This window comes from Orussus abietinus, unplaced genomic scaffold (genome assembly GCF_000612105.2).
Source record: "Orussus abietinus isolate OABI.00-Male unplaced genomic scaffold, Oabi_2.0 scaffold12, whole genome shotgun sequence".
Lineage (NCBI taxonomy): Eukaryota > Metazoa > Arthropoda > Insecta > Hymenoptera > Orussidae > Orussus > Orussus abietinus.
Genome location: NW_019395990.1, coordinates 1019412 through 1040442, shown reverse-complemented (window position 1 = coordinate 1040442; position 21031 = coordinate 1019412). Strand labels below are relative to the sequence as shown.

The window sequence follows — 21031 nt, the reverse complement described above, 5'->3', positions numbered from 1 at the left end:
ACTCAATGAATAATGCTTCAGTCAAGTGGTAATTTTTAGGCAATTATTTTTTTTATTTACAATAAATAAATTACATTCTCATCAATAGTTCAACAGAGTCGCAGAATCAGGAAGAAAGCTGACAGCAGCACTGGCAAAGTGTTGGCATTTGATGATCGATATAAGGTGGCTTTAACTACATTAAGTATATGTTTACAAAATCTTACTCCGGTCCCATTATCTGATATCCGTCGGCAAAAGCCTTTTTGGTTCCGAGTGTTTCTTTGTCGCGATTCTCTCTACGTCTTACATCTTAGACGAGTAGCCATCTCGAACGATCGGAAAGTACGTTCGTCGATGACGTTAACGGAGACTACGTACATCTCCCGGTAAATGTTTATAAAACCCTAAAGACCTAGATCGTCTACGGTAGATATAAAACGCTATTATGCCAGCAGTTTGTGAGTGTCGGTGTCCGGAAGGTATAGAAAATTTAAATTATCCATAAAAATAGACGGGAGGATCCTTTTACAAATTTCTCGACGAACAGAAGTAAGAAGGAACGAAGGGCTGACTATATAAAATGTAGTCCGATCAAACGTGGAGCGGAGTTCATCGACGTGTCCGATGAGTTTTACCACACTTCGTCGTAAAGACCTAATACTGAGTCTGGAAGAAGCCAAGCCAACGTTTTCCAGATACGACGCGAATTCTCAGCTAACGGACTAGCACGATCGTTCAACAATTCCTAAAACGTATCGCCAGAAACTTGAAATGAATTTACAAATCGTTTAAAACATCTTCGGACACTAGCCCAAGATCATGCTCCGGGTTTACAAAAGTGCCCTCCCACCCTCTCTAACTAATTCGTTCCTTAGCTTTACATCCAAATCCCACATCGGAACGGTACATTTTGGCATCGATATCAATCATTACTATTCCATCTGAGAATCATTGATATGTGAGTGGCGTCTAGTTAACGCATAAGTCGAAAGTCACGACGCTCCTACAAAGAGTGACGCTCGAAAAATATGTCTCTAAGAATCTACCATGGAAAAATATACCCAATTTCTCCCCCGTTTGACGCGCAACGTTTCCCCGTACAGACTGGTCAATCCTTCCTCGAGAGACTGCTAAAAAAATAACATCCGACAGCTCTCGGAGCGTCGATTCCCCTTTTCGCAAACGAGAAGACCCGCGGCCTCGTCGCGTCAGAAAGGAACGTTGACTTGGCATTTTAGACACTCGGAACGCGTATACAACCATACGCTCGATTTTTGGAAGCTCGTAACATAGTGTTTGTTTTTTTTTTGTTTTTCTTGCGGTTCGGGTCTCGATAGAATTACGATAGATATACATCGAATACTACGTTAACGCTACGCTACATTGATATCGTTTGGCAACAATCTCTGCCGTGTTAAGTGAAAAAGTCACGGCTACATTCCAACGCTCGAAGCGAACGGGACGTTCTGCCACCGCCATGGAAAATGGAATAAAACGCCATTTAAATGGAACGTCCCGTTCCCTCCGAAAGGGATATAAATCGCAGTCGCGACTTCCCGATTAACAGGGCAAATTCTTTCCGAGCGGACACCTCGTTGTATACAATTGTGCGATCGTCCTTACGCAGTACGTTCCTTTCGATCTCGCCTCTCTCTTGAGAGTTCATATAGGTTGTAAATTACGGTTACATCGAAGTGATGATATTATGCGATAAATAAGGAAAGTCAGCCGGCACTCGACATAACCGATCGAAACGACGCGTGTTCTCTGGTCTAGACGGGCACAATTGTCGACCGCGATAACGGCTCTCTCCTTCAAGGTACCATTTCTCTCGTTTCTCGTTCCAGAAGAGATAGTGAATTAAAACGCGGACAAGTCGAGGCCGCTATCGCGAGAGGTTGCTCGCAAAAGGAAGAATCGCAATTCGGAACACAATGCTTTGTGCTGGTGCGTTCTCAGAATATATCGAGGAAAAGCTAGGAAGACGCGCCCGTTTACAGAATCTCGATCGCGGACGGCGACCGACCTCGGTGTGAAAACGAATGGATCAAAGCCAACTTCGAAAACCGATACTGCTCCGTGACTTCTTTTCGTTCTTCTTCTCCTTTTTTTTTCCTCATCGTACAACTCTACGCGCGCGCGATCGGTATATATATAACCCTTATTCATATAAATATATACAAACGCATGTTTTCTCGTGTTCAACAATATTTCATCTTTTTCTCATTACCTCGCAAACGGTCCATCGCCTTGTCTTACAAATATATACATATACATGTATACTTGTATATATATATATTCATTAATATATGCCTTCGCGTACCGTTAAGTAAATTAATAATAGATAATATTAATCCGTAATATTAGAATACTCTTCGAGGTTGCACGCAACATTTGCACTTTAAATACAGAATCACATACCAGTCCATTGCACCTTAATCGGCTAGCTCTCGAATATTAACTCGCGTATAAATATTACAATTTCCGTTACTAGGTAACAGTGCTCTCGGTGCATTCCCCCCGGGTTCGTTTATGACGCGGCGAGGTCGCCGCGTCCAGCCCACGTGAGTTCCGAATGATAAAAATGAACTCTTCCCGTGCCACCTTACAGGACCTTCGACCACCGTAAGGTATGCGTATATATCCCGTCCTTCGTACATAAAAACGCGTTGTACCTTTCACAGTTGCGCGCGGAGTTTTCTAATTAAATGCTAACCGCTTTGTATTACTAGAGAGACCAGACTACACGGTTCGACCGAACGTCCCAGGGTAGCCGTACCCAGCCCCGATTCCCCGTCAAGCTCCTCTGCCCCATAGAAAATCCCCATCCGAACCTGTCAAGCGTTTCTCCAAGTTAACCGGTAATTTTGGCACTATGTGTCGTCGATTTTCTGCCTACTGTGGTCCTCCCTGATAGCGGACTCCTCCAGCATCCTCTTATGAGTATTCTCCACGTCCCTGCACTCGAGCCCGATCCTGTCGCCCCGGATCCCGATGCTCGCCTCCGACTCGATATTGTGCTCCACGAAGCAGTGCACCTGGAGCTCGTTGACGGTCCTCATGGACGCCGTGCAGACTCGACATTTGTACGCCAGCGAACCCTCCATGGGTCTGACCTCCTCGTGATGGGACATCGAGTGGTTCTGCCTGTCCTTGACGTGGTCCGACCTCGGCTGGACGAAGTGAGGACTCACCAGGTGGACGTCGCCCCCCATGGACTTGGCCTCCTCGCCGGCGAGCAACGGCATGTGATATCCTCGCGAGGCTTCCAGGTCGGCCGCCAGCTGAGGGGGATGATACTGGTGCATCGAGTGCTGAGGAATCGGCTCGCCCTCGTCGGAGGAAGTTTCACCGCCGCTGGCCTGATTCGGGATCATCTCGGCGTCCCACTGTCCCATCTTGCTGGGATCCTTCTCGTAAAGCTTCTGGGCTAAAATCTGAAGATAAAAGGAGACGTTAAGAACTGTAGATACATCGGGTCGTTCCCTCAAATTCCCGGATATATTGGTAAGGATTGAAAAATAAAAAAAAAGAAACTGCAACAAGAGGAATTCGAGGAAGGAATAAGATAGCTCTTCACTTGGAGTACTTACTTGGAGACTAGTAAGACTATTATCACAGTCGGTAGTGTCGATGTCGTTCAGATTGACACCGGACCTTTCCATCTCGGCGTAAGTCCCGAAAGGTAACTTCCCTAAGCACTCCAACTTCATGATGTGCATCTTGCTGCGCAGGTGCTTTGCCAGATGCCCGTGTATCCTGAAGGCGACCTTGCAGTCGGTGCACTTGAAAGGTCTAGGGTTGCTGGTGGTAGCGGCACCGAAGGTCGACGTCATGCTGACCTGTGGACGAGGGAAGTTAAGATCGTTAAAGGGGTAACGATTCGTTTAAATGGAAGATTATCGCAATCCCTGAATCGTACCTTGTTGTGGTGAGAGACCGATCGCTCGTGCTTGGTCAAGTGGCCCTTGGTCCGGAAAGACACCGCACAGCTCTCGCAGCGGAACGGACGTTCGAAGTAATGGATGTTAATGTGCAGCCTCAGTTGGCTAGGCTTGATGAACACCTTGTTGCAGATGCCACAGACACTCCGGCCGTCGTCCGTCACGCTGTAACATTTCTTAGGGTCAATCCTTAAGGCGAATAAAAAATGTAAAGTAACGACCTGTCGATCCAAGGTCGTCCCTCACCTGACGTAATTCGGGGCAGGTCCGCTGGACGGCTGCAGAAATTCCGCTTGCGGTTTCGCCGCACCGCCAGGCGGCGAAGAGGGCCTGAACCCAGGTCCACCGACCACCATTTTCCTGGCCACGGTGTGCTTGATGCTCTCCGTCAAGTTCTGCTTAGCCATCTCTGCACTGTGTTTGGCGTCGAGTCGGTCGCAGTTCTTGGCATCCGCGTGCACCCTGGCGACGTCCTGCAGCGACCTGGACACGTCCTGCAACGACCTGGAAGCCTCGAGGGCCGGGGGCTGCATAGGCTCGTAAACGTGTCTGACATCCTGCACCGGAGCCGGGGAAACTTCGTACACGTGCTTGACCTCCTGCACCTGGAGCCTGAAGTCCGTTAGCAGTCTCGCCTCCCTGCTCGACCTGGCATCCGAGCTGACGGGGCGAGCCTCCATGCCAGGGATAGGTTGCATATCCTGACCGGATCTCAGGTCTTGAGTGGGTAGTCGCAGTTCCTGCTGCCCGGGTAGCTTGAACTCCCCGCTGGGCGGTCTCAGTTCTCTGGCCGAAGGATACTCCTGATTAGGAGTCCTGATCTCCCGACTGGGAGGCCGCATGTCCTGCGACCTGGGGCTATGGTTCTGAATCCTCGCGTCCATCGTTCCCGGCCTCCCCTCGTGGCTAGGAGGTCGCCCGTCCGCCATAAGCGGATGGACGGCGTCGACCTCGCTCATCATCTTCATGGCATTGAACATGGAGCTCCGGTCGATCTCGGTCTTCAGCTGAGAGGACCCGATCCTTCCGGCGAAGTCGACCGAGACCGCGGCGAAACTCTTCGGCGAGTACCGCTCCAGGCCGGGGGTACTCCTGCCAGGCAGGTCCAGGAAGTTGGCCCTCTCCAGAGGACTGCTCCTGCACATCGCCGAGGAGTACTCGACGCCGCTTCTCGTACCAGCGGGACTGAGCAACCTGCGATCAAAGGCCTCCCGGTCCATCGAGACGCGACTCGTCGGCTCCTTGTCCTTGTGAATGGACTCGATGTCGAACGGCCTCCTTTCCACGTTATTCTGGCAGATCATGTCCCTGATCTCCAGTTTGATGTCGTCCGAGGTCTGCTTGGAGATGCTCCTCAGGGTGGGTTCCAAAGGCGACTGCCGCATCTTGCTGGGATCGGTGTACGTGACGGTAGGGGTGCCGTTCAGCTCCACGTTCCTCGTTCTCCCAGAATCCGGTTGCTTGGAATAGATCTCCCTGTCTCGCGTCGTTTTCTCCACCTTGGAGGTGCCCACCCGGTACTGCTGCTTGATCTTGCTGTCCATGACGTACCTCTCGGTCAGGTACGCCTGCAGCATGTGTCCCTCCGCGTCGGGTTTCCATTCTCTGCCCTGGATGGGCAGCCTCTCCATGGTCTGGACGATGGTCTGCATCAGGATGGGCTCGCTCACGGGAGTTAGGATGTCCGCAGGTTTGGCTCGCTGGGGAATCGGCGAGGAGATTGGCTGCTTCGTGGTCAGGTCCATGGGCTGAGGGATGGACGGCCTGTTGTCGGCGGTTCCCAGCTCCTCGACCTCCACGTCCGAGTCGTCCTTCTTCGAGGACTGGATCACGCTGGAGCGCGACTCGTCGGGGATGGACCGACTCGAGGGGAAGTAATACCGATGAGACAACTCGCTCTGAATAACCGTGGTCGCCAGGGTGCTCAGAGGTGAGGAGGTCGTGACCGTTGGCACGGTGCTGGTCGCCACCGAGGACGACGGGAACGTCGTCGTGTACGGATAGGTCGTAGGTCGTCCTAACGGCAGTAAACCGGGCATCCTGTTCGAATTATGTTGCGACAAGCTCAGCAAACTTTGCGCCGCCTCGTGCTCCTCGCTTCCGGACTCCTCGCTCTCCTCCCCATCGGAGTCGTCCTCCTCGGATGAGGAATCCTCGGTGTTCCCGCCACCGGCGGCCAGCCGAGCGATGGCGTCCTTGTCGATGTTCTCCTCGCAGACCGTCGTCGGGACCGGCACTACGCCCAGCTCGACGCACTTCTTGTAATGCGCCTTCGACTTCATGTGCTTCGTGAGGTTTCCCTTGGTCTTGAAACTGGAAACACCGAGAAAAACGAGCCGTCAGAAAGTGGCAACTAGATATAGAGGAAGTGACCTCATGGTTAACACTGTTTTTTTTTTTTTTCCGCTCACCTGAACGCACAGTGCTTGCAGGTGTAAGGCCTGACGTCGGTGTGGGTCCTGATATGTTTCTTTAGCATCGACGGCTTTTTGCAGCGGATTCCGCATTCCTCGCAGACGTACCGGCCTCGACCTGGGGGGCAACGGAAGGATCGTGAAAATCAGTTTACCAAGCGGTCGGTCCGCGTTATGGAAATGATACCGCTACGACCGATTCAGCTTGTTTATCGGCAACTCGTCACCGGTGCGCCTTGAGAGGCGCAAGAAACCGCTGAATGCATTTAAACGCCTTACATTTCCTATTCTCGCGGATTGTCATGCACGATCGATTACAAGTGTACAAGGTTACACCTAATCGCCGGTTATCGGAGACAGGTACTGTCCTCACCTCTCCCGCGGACGTAGGTGTAGTCCTCGTTGCTCTCGAAGCCTCCGTCGAAGATTTTAACCCTCTTCTGCTTCTCCGGGGTGTCGCACTCCGGACCGCCGTCCGAGCTGGCCAAGGCGGTGGGTCGTTGCGAGGAGTGCGTAAGGATGTCCTCCTGCTTCCTCCAGGCGATGGTGTAGCCCAAAGGTCGTTGCCTCGAGTCGTAGTGGGCCACGTCCAGGTCCGGTGGGGCTTCCTTGCAGATCTTCCAGTTCGAGTACATGGACAGGCCGTGTTGCTGGGTGACGTACATGGGTTGAGGTCTGTTCAAGGTGCAGTAAAACACCCGGGTGGAGCACTTCAAGCCGAGGTAAGTGTAGGCATGTCCGTTGAGATATAGCTGCCCGTAGGACTTCCTCGGCCGAGGGGTCTCCGGACTGATGAGGGGCAAGGTGTTGGCCGTGGGAGTGATCCCGTGGTGCTTCTTCGGGGTGAAGGTGCCCGGCTTAAGGGGGAGCGAGGTGGGCCTTAGAAACTTAGGATTGGTCTCCTCCTTGGCGATCTCGCTGATTTTTGGCGACCTAGCTTCAGACTTGTCGAGCTTAACTGCTAATTCTAGGGAAGTCTTGTTTGGCACATCTGTCTTGGAAGAATCCTGATTCACGGTGATAACGGGCGGCACGGAGTCGGGTTTCAGCTTGGCCCCGTTGACCGTGCCGTGGTTCTCGACTACCTTGGACCTGGTCTCCTGGCCGACCTTCGGACGTCCGTTTTCATGCGGCGGAGGTTCGTACCTGGCTACCGGACTGTGTCTGGGAGGGTCACCGGAAGACACCTTTCCAGACTCCAGGTCGGCCACGTTCCAGCTGGAGGGCCTCTTCCTGCTGTCGCTCGACGGTTTCGGCGAGAACTTGCCGGCCTTCCCGTAACTCGCGTTCGCGCCGGAGTCCAGGTTGTTGGGGGTGCTCGGGTAGGTATACGCTTTCTCGACCTTGGGGCTTTTCTCGAACCCGAGGTCCCTCCTCTCGCGAGGGCTCTCGGCGCCCTTGTACTTCGTAACGGCGCTAGTTTTGATATGACGATCGAGCTCGACCCTGGCGAGATCACCGGTCGGGGTCGACGGCGGCCTTCCCCTGAACTTGTCGGCCGGAGTCTCGGCCTTGATGCTAGGAACTTGAGGACTCGCCAGGCCGGTCCTGGGGCTGTCTCCGCTGATGGGCGTCTTGAAGCTCAGCTTGAGGTCCTTGGCCGGACTGGCCAGGTCCAGAGGCTGACCTAACGTCGTCATCTGCACGTTCGACAGGGGCCCGGGCATCCCCGGGATATTGGGCGTCTGGACCTTCACAGGACTCGCGAGGTCCAGAGGCTGGGGGATCATGTGCAGACCCGGGAGGCCGGGTATCACCTTGTATCCCGAGTCGCCGCCAGCTAAGCTCGGGGCTATGTCCACCGCGGCTGCTCCGGAGAGCGTGTGGGGACCCGGCATACCCGGGACGTAGGGGATGACCTTGCCCCCGTGGAGGATGCTGGCGATGCCGGCCGCGGGTAGGGTCAGCGGGTTGTAGGCGGAGATGCTCGTCAGAGGGTTCAGGTGAGGCTCCAGGTAGTTGTAGCACGACATCGTAGGGGCTATGTTGGGCGTTGATATGTTGGGTATGATGGGTGCCAGCATCTTCGGAGTATTCGGCAGCGATATGGAGGAACTCGACGTGCTGACCGGCGTGCCCTGCGGCTTGTGGACCATGGTACCGCCGGAGTGCAAACCCGACCTCACCACGATGGACGCCGTTTCCGACGTTACGCACTTGCTGCCAACTATGTGCTCGCTGGGCGAAGTCGTCTGTCGCGGCTCGATCCTCATGGTTTTGGTCTCGCCCGTGTTGTCCAGGATTCTGACCTCGCCGCCGAACATCTGCAAGGAGTTGGGCCTGGGATACTTGGACAACTCTTCCAGCGACCTGAGGGTCGTAGGCACGGATTCGCATTTTTGTTTTTTAGTGGGCGGCGCGTAAGCGTCCACCAGCCTGGTGTTCCCTAGGAGAGGTCCCGGCGAGGGTAGCGGCTGCAGGCTGCCGTAGTAATCGGACTTGAGGTCGAAATCCGACTCTTTCTTCTCGAGATCCAGTTGGAAATCGGGTCGTCGAGGACTAGGGGCTCCTTTGCAGTAGTACCTACGGTGGGCGTCCAAGTTGTCGGCGCTCGAGTAGGGAATCTTGCAGGAAGGACAGACGAAATTGTCGGCGTCGACGCTGCTCTCCGAGGAATTTTGGCTGCGAGTCTTCAGCAAGAGGTCTTTGATGATGGAGCTCTGGGCGGTCGGAGGTTGGTCCTTCTCTAACGTGAAGCTCTCGCTGTAGCAACGTTTCCGCGTTAAAGGCTCGTCGGCCGACGACAGATTCAAGGGCTGGTCGCACGGTTTTGGCTCGACCAAACTCTGTTGTCTTTGCATCAGTTTGTGCAATCTCGGATCGACCGCGTCGACGATGGCCTGATTGTCCGTGATTATCTTGTCGATGTGCTCCTGCAACTGTTCCGCGTTTGGCTTGTTGGAAGTGGAACTGGTAGAAGAGCTGGAGGATAAGGAGGACGATTCGGCCTCGTTGTTCACGCACTGCAGGGCGGTATGAAACTTCGGCTTGTATATCTTCCCCGTCTTCACGGTTTTCGTTACGGCAGTGGACGTGGGAGTCGATGCTGGAGGCGGAGGAGGTGTGCCTGTGCCATTGCTGGCACTGTCGGACAGACTTATGTCCGAATCCTCCGATACCTGAAAATCGGAAAAATGCTTTAAATGTCATTTCTTTTACATGTGTACGATACGGTTCATGAAATACTAGATATTGTTTCTTTCGACAAAAGTGTCCAGTCAAAGTGAGAATTGGCACAGGTTCAGTGGATGTACGCATTGAAATTCTATACACTGGCTCGAACGGATTAAAGGAAATGGACCGAGTCCACAATTATGTATATTTTAAAGTAGTTACCTTACTAGCATCCCCACCCTCCATCTTGAGTGCATGTGCCCTGGATCTACAGTGTTTATACAAGTTGGACTTGGTTTTAAATGCGAACCCACATGGCACACACGGATACGGTCTCTCGTTCGTGTGAGCCCTAATGTGTTTCTGCAGCACGCTGGGTTTAGCACACGAGAGTTTGCAATAGGGGCAAATGTATCCACTTTTCCTCGACTCGTTAGGTTCGCCCTCAGGTTCGGGTGAGGTCTCGGACTTGGGCGACTCCTTGGCTTCCTTGTCTCTTCTTTTCGGAGTCTCCGAGATCCCACTTTCCGACGAGGTCTCCTTCTTTGGCTCCACCGAGGAAACTTCCGTCGTGGCCATCTTCTTGAACTTTTTGTGAAGGTACTTTGGCTCGCCATCGTTATTGTTGTTATTGTTATTCAGCTGCGGGTCTGTCATCGCCACAGGGTGGGACTCTGCGAAGCAGAAATTAAATATTTCAACATTATCAACAATGCACAGAATTGGGATCTCTAGTCTACCATGATTTTACTTAAAACTACGCGTAAAATTAAAACCTTCAAGAAACCTCCTACATTTTACAACACAGACAAGCCAACTTATTCCAGCATTCGGTCGATGACCAAACTCCAAAGTTACTTTGCGAACCGACGTGGAGTCAAACTCGAACGAACCGCCAGGAAGGTTGCTCCTTCCAGAAGGGTCTCACCCTGGAGAGGGAATTTCCTTGGTTAGCCAAGGGATCCTAACGAACCAGCATCGAGGGGTGCGTAAACAAGCGTAAACGTCCGCGAGTGGCGAAACTCCCCGGTGCCTCGATACTGCTGGGAGGCGTCGACGGCGCGTCGCGTCGTCCCATTCCGGGGCGAGACGGTCTCCATCGTTCGTGGCGCCGCCAAAGTATTCCGCGCGCTAACTTTAGACAGCGGGCTATTTCTATAAAAAACGACGAGTTGGCAGTGCCGTCCGAGGCTTAGCCGGCCGTCGACGGTCCGCAGACTCACCGTCCCGTTCCTAACCTCGCGCCCGTCCATTTGGCAGGGCCACCGCGGAGCAGCGAGCAGAGAAGCACGTCCGAGTGTCGTCACTCCTCGTCACCCGAGGGCAGTCCCGATTCGGTTGGATGAGGTCGCGCCAGCTTTCGCGCTTAATCGCGCTCCCCGCGTGCTCGGGTCGTTCCTGGTTTTGGCCCGAAACCGAGCGCGCATGCGCGCGTCCGCTCCCGCGCGACCCGCATCCAGAGCTCAGAGAATTCGAGGCTCGTGATTGGCCAAGCGGCGGCGCTCCGCGCTCCTATTGGTCGAGCTGACCGCCGAGCGTTCCCATTGGTCGAGTTCGCCGCCTCGCGTTCCCATTGGTCAACGCCTCACGCGGAAGCTTGCCGGGCGTCGTCTGCTACGCCTGACATCTCCGGTTCGTCGCGACGCCCTACGAGCGCGACACGACCGCGAAAACAAAGGACGGGACTAATTTATCAACTCCTTTGACCGCAAAAGTACCTTGACTTCCTTAATGTGCGCACAAAATGGCGTCGAGAAAGGGGAGGTAGGAATAGATCCTGTGATCCTCCAACCGACGATGGCGTTTGAAAGTGGAGCGATGGGTCCGTCGAAGAAAGAACTTTTCGTAACTCGAGCCGAGCTGATACAGCGGGCGCCGCCGGAGTGACTCGAATTTCGCGCCACCATGCGCGTGGCGCTCAAGGTCGCCATGGCGCTCATGGCGGCGATAAGCGCGGCAGCGACGAGTCGGAATTGAATGAAGCGGCATCGTAGACGCCTCTCAATTGAGACTTATTTACCCCTCTACCCGGAAAAGGTAACGAAGGAAAATTCTGCTTTCATTCCGAGACTACGAGATCCATTCTCACCTCTGGGTAAGAATTTCATCTCTAGTTGCAGAGCGAGTGAAAATAACGAACTTTAAGAGTAACCTAATTTTTACGATTTCTAGGCTTAGCGAGCACACCGACATCTGGCGTACGATTTTTCATTCGAGACGTTTCCAGCGCGTGCTGCTGATGCATGATGCATGTAGGAAGGTATACTATCGCATTGTCGGAGCACTCAGCGAGTGCAAGCACCGGATAGCGTATTGCAGTCGGTGGAGTAACCGTTTCCCCGTCACGAGACATCTCCTCGGTTAACGTCTCAAAGAGGCGAGGAGACGTGTCTCGGTGTTACACATTATTGCCACCTAGGTGCGCAATATTGCCTCACTTAATGTGCCGCATAACCTACGCGTAGTGGCTCTCAAGCCTAACGTGCAACCGACACGTCCAGGAATTATCGTAAACGGGACGCATTACCCTGGATGCATACAATGCGCTCTCAGGGCCCCGCTAGAAAAGCTGCTACAAATGGAAGTATGCATCGCGCCAATTCCTCATTAATTACCGCGTTAACGACCCGTAAGAGTATTAATTCGAACGTCGATCAGCTGGATGCTCGACACTTCGCCCGACCTGGCGATTCGCAGTTACGGAAGAATCCAAAGGAGCGATGACGAGGCCGAGCCCTCGAGACCGAAGAAGTCCACTCGAGCGATCCCCTTCGCGACGAGACAATGGTCCGGCGATTCGAGGCGACGACGTAGCTCCCGGGAAATCAGCTTTGTGTCGTCTCGGAGGGTCGGCCCGTCATCGGCACGTTCCGCGTTTGCGTCACGAGGCCGCCCGGGATTCCGCTCGGGCCACGTGGCGGTCTCTTTCCTTCCCGCGGTAAACAATCGCCGTCGCCTCGTTACTCCGTTTAACGGGTATCCGGGACCTGACATTTGCGCGGTGCATTCCGGGGTATCTTCCGTGCAGGCTCGAGAGGTCATCTCCTGGGCGACCTTTCGACGGGTCCGATAAAGTCGGCCTTGCCCGGTCGACCTAATCTAACCTCTCGAGTCCGACGGGCCTCTCGATCGACCCGGCAGGAAGTCGGATCTCCGCGGCGCCGTAACGACGAGTGGCGAGAGGAATTCCAAATAAATAGAGAGTCGGCGGCGGATCCTTTCACCGCGCGGTGCTGCCGCGGCGGGAGAATCCCGCAACTCGTCGAGGCGACGATCCAGCAAGTGAGTCACGCGGCCGACGGGCACGCAGAGCGCCTCGCCCCTCCGCGTTGCGACCGCCCCCCACCGCCGTCGGGCGCGCTCGGGCACTCTCGGCCACTGTCGGCTACTCTCGGCGCTAGCGCGCCGGTGAACGGATGATTGGGTCACGCACCCCGCGTGTCTGCATGCCCTAGGACGTTCACGGCCGCGTCCACGGAATCCCCATTGTTTTCGCGCTCGCCGAGGCGCACTTTGGCCGCGACGAGACCCGACGCGGATTTCGCCGCGGCCTTTCTAATCCCGCGTGGGGAAACTCTTTCCTCAGGAATGCCGAGAGCTCTCGCGGGAAAGAGGCGGCCCCCGACGTAAGTACGAGGGAGCGCCCCGCGGGGGAAGAGGGACCGAGGGGACGCACGGATCCGCTAATCTCTCGGAGGAGCCTCTAAAAGAGAGTCCCTCGCTGGAGGGGCCACTTCCAGCGAGGCAAACCGGAGTTAACGGAACGCGTCGCCGACGTGGAATCGGCGATAAAACCGACGTAAAGCCAAGATTCACGCGAGCTCTAAATGGCGAGCGCACCGCACCGCCCGCGAATCGCGACGTGGCGGTGCCACACCGTTTCCAGTAAGAGGCGCCATGTGCGTGAAGAACCAGCTGCCGGGTGAACGTAAACGCGTATAATGGACCTTACGACGTGTACCCACCGTGTCTGCCGAGTGGCTTATTACCGAGAATACGCGCCGCGGCAGACGGTTAGAAAATCAAGCGTCTCGACCGAGAGCGTATTTGCGAGGAAAAAGTATCGCCAGGTTGAAATCCAGCTGCAAGCCTACTCGACTTCCCTCCTCGAATCTGAAGATTGGACTATCCTGTCCGGACAGAAGAAACCTTCATAATTAAATGGTTAATTAATTCAGAGAAACTCGGTAATACGGGGGAACCGTGAGGCGTCGATAAGCCGACTCTGGCGAGACGGTGCATCGGTCGAGGTCGCGGGTGCACTTAAAAATGCAACGCGCAATTTCCTCGAAACGCCCGATCCGCCTAGGTGACGCGGGAGGTGCGAGCCGCGCGAGGCGGAAAATTCCGCGGCTCCTCCGGGGCCGCGGAATTCGGTCGATCCGGGAAAGAGGGCCGGTAGTCTCGGAGCACGCCGCCGCCGCTTCGGCGGGACGCGAGCGTAGGCGCACGTGGGAACGTGCACACAAATTTCCTGCTGACGTCAGATCAGCTGATGCGCACTTGCCACTTCGAGAAAGGGGGAGGTTCCGGCGCGCGGATGACGACCGGCTTTGAAATAATCCTCGTGGCCGTCGCGACGCTCCCGAAAGTTGCCGAGGTTTCTCGATTATAGATTTCTAGGGAAAAAAAAAAAAAAAAAAATAATCCGCCTCTAAATATATCTCCTCCGGATATTTTTCTATCTTCCTATCGACCATCCAAAGAGCGTAAAGATCTCGGCCCAAAATTCGAAGCGCCGATCTCTTCAAAATTCGGAGCAAGCGCCACAGTGACGCAACCTGCAGTTCGAAGATCCAGACGGGACTTTCCTCGGGATCGCCTTTATTTTTTCCTCCCCTTTTTCTTTCGGACCCTCGCCGACGCTCAAAACTAGTTTCCGCCGTCCCGTCCGCGTCCCGTCCTCGCCACCCCATCGGGACGCGGGGCTAGTTTTATGGGATCGTTGAACGATTTAATGAAGTCCATGAAATCCCGGCGACGGCGGGCGTAAAAGTAAATTTTGAGAGCAGTAAAGCGGTTCGATGTCACGCTCGGCCGGTCCCCGAAGCCGCCAATCGAACCCGGTCGGCTAGTAACGCACCCGATGTATATCTAACCTATATACATCTACACATATCTCCTTTATACCTATACATCCGTCGGTCAGCGTCGGGAATCAGGTCGGCGATTTTAAGTTTAACGACTTCCCCGATTTATTTCCCTATTTCCTCCCGTTTACTCGTGGCATTTTCACCCTCCCCCCTGCACCTACGTGGACACCGCTCGGTTAACGTCAAGGTCTCACTCGAATGCCGCATCCCGAGGCGGGAACTCGCGTTTTTCATTTTCACGTGATTTACCTGTCCAAGGGTCGGAGGGACCGCGGGGCGGCGTCGGTCCGTTGCGCGCGAGGGTCGCGGCGCGAATGGCCCGCACCGGCGGCGCGGCTATTATTTATGACGCTCGCCCACCACTGCCCTGCGCCCGGTAATTTACGGCGGCCATTAGGCCGACTAATTCCCCGTTAACGCGGTGCCAATTACGCCGAATCGGTCGGGTCCGCGGCAGCGCGGAAACGGCGCCGTCCATCTTGGCCGCGGCGCTTCCGCGCGGGATTTATATCGATTGGGTACCCCCTTCCCCCCCTTCCCGGCATTCCCACGAAAGCCACGGATTTTCCTCCCCTGGAACGGGACAACGGGAGAAATCCCGCAAAATTGCCGCGGGCGTTTTTCCTCCCCTCCGGCGCGCGCTCGTATATTCCTCCGCTCGGACCTCCGCGCCGGATTCCGCCTAATCGCCGCAGATTATCCGAGATCGGAGATTATTCCGGGGTGAAAAATTCGAGAAATACGAAAAAAAGAATAAGCAAAATATGTATACATTACCCGGAAGTCCTTTACTACCGGGGACTAGTCATGACGAAAATCGAGATACACCCATCATCGTGAATACCCGGTGCATGACGGTCGCCGATATCGAGGCCATTGATTGACTTTACATTTGCCGATACCTCGGGTCGGTTATCTGCCCCCCCCCGAAATAGTCTATTCCACCAGCCGTTGGACATTGGTTTTTCAACAATCGCGCGGCCGTTTGCTCGTGACACCGATCGCGGCGATTTAATTATCGCGAAAAGTTATCCGAATTAGAGATTTCGATTAAAATACTCGTCGGGCGTCCTGGGCTTCGTTTCGGTCGCGGTTTACAATTTCGGATGGTTTATTCGCGTTCCCGTTACCCGCCCGCGGACGGGTCAGCGATTTAAATCGATCGCGGAATTAATTCCCGCCTACCCTACCCCCGTAGGAGTATAAAAATTAGAAATTCAAGGGCCCTTGGGAAAGCGTAAAAAAAAAAGGAAAAAAAAATAGCGATCTGAATTTTCGAGAGATCACCCCAGGGGGAGGTTAGCCGATCGATCCGCCCTTCCGTGAGACTAAGCGGTCGGCTAAGCGGCCGGCGGAAGGGCCGGCAGTCCTCGGGAAGGGACAATGGCGCGATTTCGAGAACCGCTGAGCCAGACTACTTGCAAGAAAGCCCGTAAAACGGAAAGGGCGAATCGCGCCTTCGTGGAACGGGACGGATTTCGAAAGGGGAGAGGCAAGGGGGCGCGCCCGCGGAATCCCACCGCGGGGCCGCGTTTTCTCACGTCACGGAACGGCCGCGTGACAAAAACCCGGGGCTTCTCTCCCGCCCCCGGGAATCGGCGGGGGAGCGGCCAAACACGCGAGAAATTGTGGCCCCTCCTCGGTCACGGACTTCCACCCCGCGATTCGCTGGCGGAATCTGCTCTCACCGCTGCGGCAGAACGGCGTTTTCGGCGAAACCGAGGAAACGCAATTTTTTTTTCTTCTCTTTTTCCCCCTATCCGATTCCGACGTCGACCACGTGACGAGGCACTTCAAAGGACGCGGCCGGACGGCGCGGAAAATGACTCGCTGACGAGGCGGACTGATAACGAAGAGAGAAAAAAAAAAAAGGAAAAGAAGATTCCGCCATTCCGACCACGGGCGGATATTCGTGCGACCTCGATCGAGAGATATATTAAAATCCACTTCTCGATCGCGGTCGCGACGGTCAATTTCAAAACGTCGGAATGGAAAATAATTCCTTCCGAGTCACCGCGTCCGGGGGGATTTTTCGTACCGCGCGTCCCCCGGTAAAGGGGAATCGCGTTAATTCAAAACGACGGATAAACGAATCAGCGTTAATTTCGTTCTCGGCTTAACGCGTGCGGCGACGTCGACGTCCATTTTACGGGTCGTCCCCAAGGGTCTGGGAAAACGCGTCGTCGGTCTCGAGGTGGTCGAAAACGAAGGCAAGGTAAATATAAGCGATGACACAGCGCCGTCCGATAAACTCGACGGGAATCGATTCCCGCGTCGACGCGAGTCTTCGATACGTTATCGCGGTGGAGAGTTGCATATTTGAATAAAAAACGGGGGGGAAAAAAAATGCGAAAGCAGATCATCGCCGCGTAAGCAGGGACGAGCTTATTGCAAAACGTGTAAAAATAGCGGCGATATTTCTCGGTTTCCTGACAATTTCTCGACCAGGTGAGAGAGAGAGAAAAAGAGGATACTCGAGGGTTGCGTCACGGTCCTCGGGATCGGTCCACCTAACCTAAAAGGTCCCCGCGTCTCGGCGTAGCGTGAAAATGGTCGGGCGTACTTGGAATATCGCGCGGCCTACGCGCTAAGCCACGCTTCGAAGCAACGGCGTATCAGCGGTAGGCTCTCGCGTAAGTGAGAAAGAGAGGAAGAGAGGGAAGGAGATAACCGAGGTGCGACCCAGAGGGGGCCCCCCGCCGGCTGGCGGAGCGCGAGCGAGAGGGAGCGGCTGGTCGCCCGGAGAGTGCGCAAGAGAAAGCGAGACTCGCAGCGAACACCGGTCGCGGGACGAAGACGGAGCGACGCCCAGTGGCGTAACTCCCAATTAACGGTCGACTTTTACGCGCAATCAGAAGAGGCGGAAGGGGGGGATAACCTACGATTTACGCTCGAAAAATGAATGAATCAACGAGCGATCGTCCGCGCCCCCCTTGGTCGGCTCTCCGACGACGGTGATTCCCTGCGCGGCGGACACGTCACTTTTAAACGCTCCCATCCGCGGCATTCCGAGTGCAGGTCGCGGAGAAAGAGAGGGACAGAGAGAGAAAGAGAGAAGGGCGCGGAGGAGAGATAGGTAGACGGGTCTCGTGGTTCACCTGTCGTCATGGCAACGCCGCCTGGCCGGTCCGCCGCTCACTGGGTACTCGTTCGGGGGCACTCGGCTCCGGTTCGGGCGTTCTCGCTGGTCGGCCGCGAGTCGGAGCGCCGGTCCATCTCGGCGCGGCCGGAGGAGGCGCCGTTCCTGCGGGTCGGGTCGGGCGGTCGGCGCGCCGGTCGGGCCGGTCGCGGCGGTCCGCGCAGGCGCAGGGGCGGCCGCTCCTCATTCACGCGGAGCTCGCGCTCCGGCGCGGTCGCGACCGGGCCGCGCTCCCGAGCAAGGAGGAGCGCGGCATGTCGCGCGCGAGGGAGCCGTTGCACTTTTCCTCCCTTCTATGTGTGCGTATTTACGTATGTATGTAAGGTATACGTGTATATATATATATATATACCGATTATACGCTCCGCGACGAGCAACGGGGGAATCCCGCACCGGCACTGCACCGCACTATCCCCTCGTGCCTCCCGGGCCGCGTGGCTATTTTAGGAACGCACTCACGGCCTCCTCTTCTTCCTCTTCCTCCTCGGTGACGTCCTTGGGCAGCGATCGGCTCTCCTCCTCCTCCTCCTCTAGAGAGCCCCTCGGCGAGAGTCCCGTCCCCTCGAGGCTGCGGCGCGGCGCGGCCGCGCGCGCGCGCACCGACCTCCTCTCTCGTTATCCACTCAGCGGCGCGTCGATCCGTCGTTCGCCATGCAAATCCCGGCCGGTCGGTGCTGACGTAGTCGGGCCCGTTCGCGGTATCTCCCCCGAAGTGCCGCCGCCGCCTCCTCCGCCGGCGCTGACGCCCTCGCCGCGGCGGACTTAGTCATTGCCCGCAGCGCGCAAGCGGAGGCGGTTCGCGCTCCGGCCGATCCCTCCCGTCCCCCGACGGAGGGAGAGAGAGAGAACGGCTCGCCTCCTCTCCCTCGTCGCACCGACGTCACGCGTCGAGGAGCGCGCCCGAATTCCTCGCCGGCCGACGTCGAAGGGAGGTCAGACCGCGGTCGCGACCGGACGGTCGCGACGCGTCCGCATGCGCCCGGCCGCCGGACCGCGTCTCGGTCCTCGTCGTCCTCGTCCTCTTCCCTTTCTCACCCCGGATCGATCCTCCCGATTCCCGCGGGTTCCCCTGGATCCCGGGAGGTCGCGTGTTTACGATACTCCGGCCTCGGAGGCACCGGTCGGTCGACTGGCTGCGCGCGCGCTTCCTCGCGGGGCACCGTCGCTCGGGACACTGAGAGAGGGCCGGCGCTCGGCGCGCCGCCGAGTCCGCGTAGCCACCGGAAGGAGTTCCACTCGCGCCGCTCGCGCCGCCCTCGGCGCACCGGCTCGGCCTCGATCGCGCGCGCGAGATCCTCGAGAGATCCTCGCGGTCCCGGGACTGGCGGGCGGGCAAGCGGCGTTGCCGGTTGCGTAATCGCCCCGCCGCCGGCGGGACCTGGCAACCGCGCGCGGGAGATCGCGGCACTGCTGGCTGCGCGACCGCCGAGAGAGGTTAGGCGAGAGACGGCGAGCGCGGTGCCGAGCGGTGCGCCGTCTGGCGTGGCTGGCGACAGTCTGCCGCTTTCCTAGAACCACGAGGCGATTCCGTGTATCGAACGCAGGCGGCGCGGAGTCGCGTCGGCCGAGGGGAGGGTGGGGCGCCCGCGGGGTGGGGGAGACCCGAATGGCCCGAGCGAAGGAGATGGCGCGACCGCCCGTCCGTGGGCGCGACGGAGACCCCCGACCGGCCGTTCTCGGTAATTCTTCCGTTTCGCTTTTACCCGGCCGGCCGGCCGGGGGGTGGGGGAGCCGTTATCTGTTATCCGAAACTTTCTCGCGACCCCGCGACGGCGGCGCGGCCGGCCTTCGGGGGGAGGGCGCGCGACAGGTTAAACGGCCGGGCCAGGCGCGACCGCTCGCATCTAATTACGGAAGCGAATCGCTCTCAGTTTTCGGCCCACGAGGCGTTGCGGAATCCCTGGCCATGCCTTGTATACCCTATCCTCGATGAAAATGGAGTAGAAACGTCCCGTGCGATTTTTTTTTTTTTCTTTCTACGTTCGCTATATTAATTCCTTGGAAAAACGGCACACGAGTCGCCTCGCCAACTTTCGACGCTCGTGACGTATTTCTCGAACTGCGTCTTCTGGCGCCTCGAACGGCCGATAAACGTCCGATGTCTAAGTTTGCATCCGCGATATCTCGGAGATACGGTGGATCGTAAAACGTTTTAAATGCGGAGCGAGCAAAACCGATAAGGAGTATTACGCATCGGGGGTGATCGGCGCTGACCTGCGAGATCCACGCCCCTGGAATCGTTTCAAAATCCCCCATTAGCAGTTTATCCGCTCGCATATGTAATCCGTACGAATAGCGACGCTCCGTTAATTATCTTCCGTCGAGTGACGCGACCGATATGCGATTAATCCATTGCAACATCGATAGGGCCGCGATAATTTTCGAATTTAACGCGAATAAAGCGAGTGTTTACTGTATACGTAGATATCGCGGCCCGCATTCACCGATTCGCGGAAATTTTCGCCCGAGCGAACGCATTATGTACGCGTTTAATAATTGGCGATTACTCGCGTAGACCTCGCCGTGGGGAGAAAAAGAAAAAAAGATGGCGGCCGCCCCGCCGACCGTCCGGCGACTATTCCGAGAAAAGTTGGAAGAAAACTGCTCGACGAAACACCTCGACCTCCACTCCGACGACACGCGGCCCATGTGCGTTTACAAGTCGCGGTCGAACCGCGAGGTTCAGCGATGCGAGGGAATTAATTTTTGCGGGGAAAATGCGCGGACGTCAGAAATCAAAGATGGCGGCCGCGCGCGTCCTCGAGCGTCCTCGACGGCGGCGCGGCGGTTCGAGTGGACTTGTTGCGTCCGAACGTTTGCCAGGCTCGATTATCCTAGGGGAATTCCCTCCGACTAAATAACGTACGATCGGCACGAGCGGTACCGTTAGTGTTTGCGTATCGCCCCAGGAAACGAGACGCCTCCTGCGTCTCGGCGGACACGCCAAGTATTTACCTACACGCACCTTGCGGGGCGAGACAATCGTGTATACAAGATGCCACAGTGGGGATAAAAATAGCGGAGTGATTAGAAATGCGCATTTTGTGGGACGTTCTTGATTATTTGCAGATTCGTAGGTATCCGGAGAGGATTCGTCGATGGACCGAATTCGGTGAATCCTGCTCGGCGGACCCTCGGGATGGCCAGCAGATTACACAGGGACCGGTCGCCCGGAATCGGGGAATACTTCGGAGAATTCTGCAAGGCACAGTGGCTGCCCTGGATTTCCATTACCCTGCCTCTTCCTTTCCCTTGTCGATGAAAGCGGAGCCGGCCGGAGTAAACATTCCGATACGCGCGATCTGGAAAAGGGGTCAAAGAATTCGGGTCCCGAAATAAGTCGAG

At 56.0% G+C, this 21031-nt stretch overlaps 1 protein-coding gene across 4 annotated transcripts; it reads right to left on the bottom strand.

Annotated features, from left to right (window-relative positions):
• Positions 1 to 29: 29 nt before the first annotated feature.
• On the bottom strand, positions 30 to 19030 carry LOC105698813 (transcription factor HIVEP3). Of its 4 annotated transcripts, none has more exons than XM_012423391.2 (8): positions 18039 to 19030; positions 9677 to 10128; positions 6714 to 9459; positions 6338 to 6458; positions 4173 to 6239; positions 3905 to 4091; positions 3576 to 3824; positions 30 to 3419 (listed from the first exon to the last, which is right to left on the bottom strand). In XM_012423391.2, the coding sequence occupies exons 2-8, from the start codon at positions 10109 to 10111 to the stop codon at positions 2856 to 2858; spliced, it is 6369 nt and encodes a 2122-aa protein (XP_012278814.1). In that variant the 5' UTR covers positions 10112 to 10128; positions 18039 to 19030; the 3' UTR covers positions 30 to 2855. The 4 variants fall into 4 exon arrangements, with proteins under 4 accessions (XP_012278814.1, XP_012278812.1, XP_012278816.1 ...); XM_012423389.2 differs by lacking the exon at positions 18039 to 19030 and adding an exon at positions 17646 to 18015; XM_012423393.2 differs by lacking the exon at positions 18039 to 19030 and adding an exon at positions 14797 to 14829.
• Positions 19031 to 21031: the final 2001 nt, after the last annotated feature.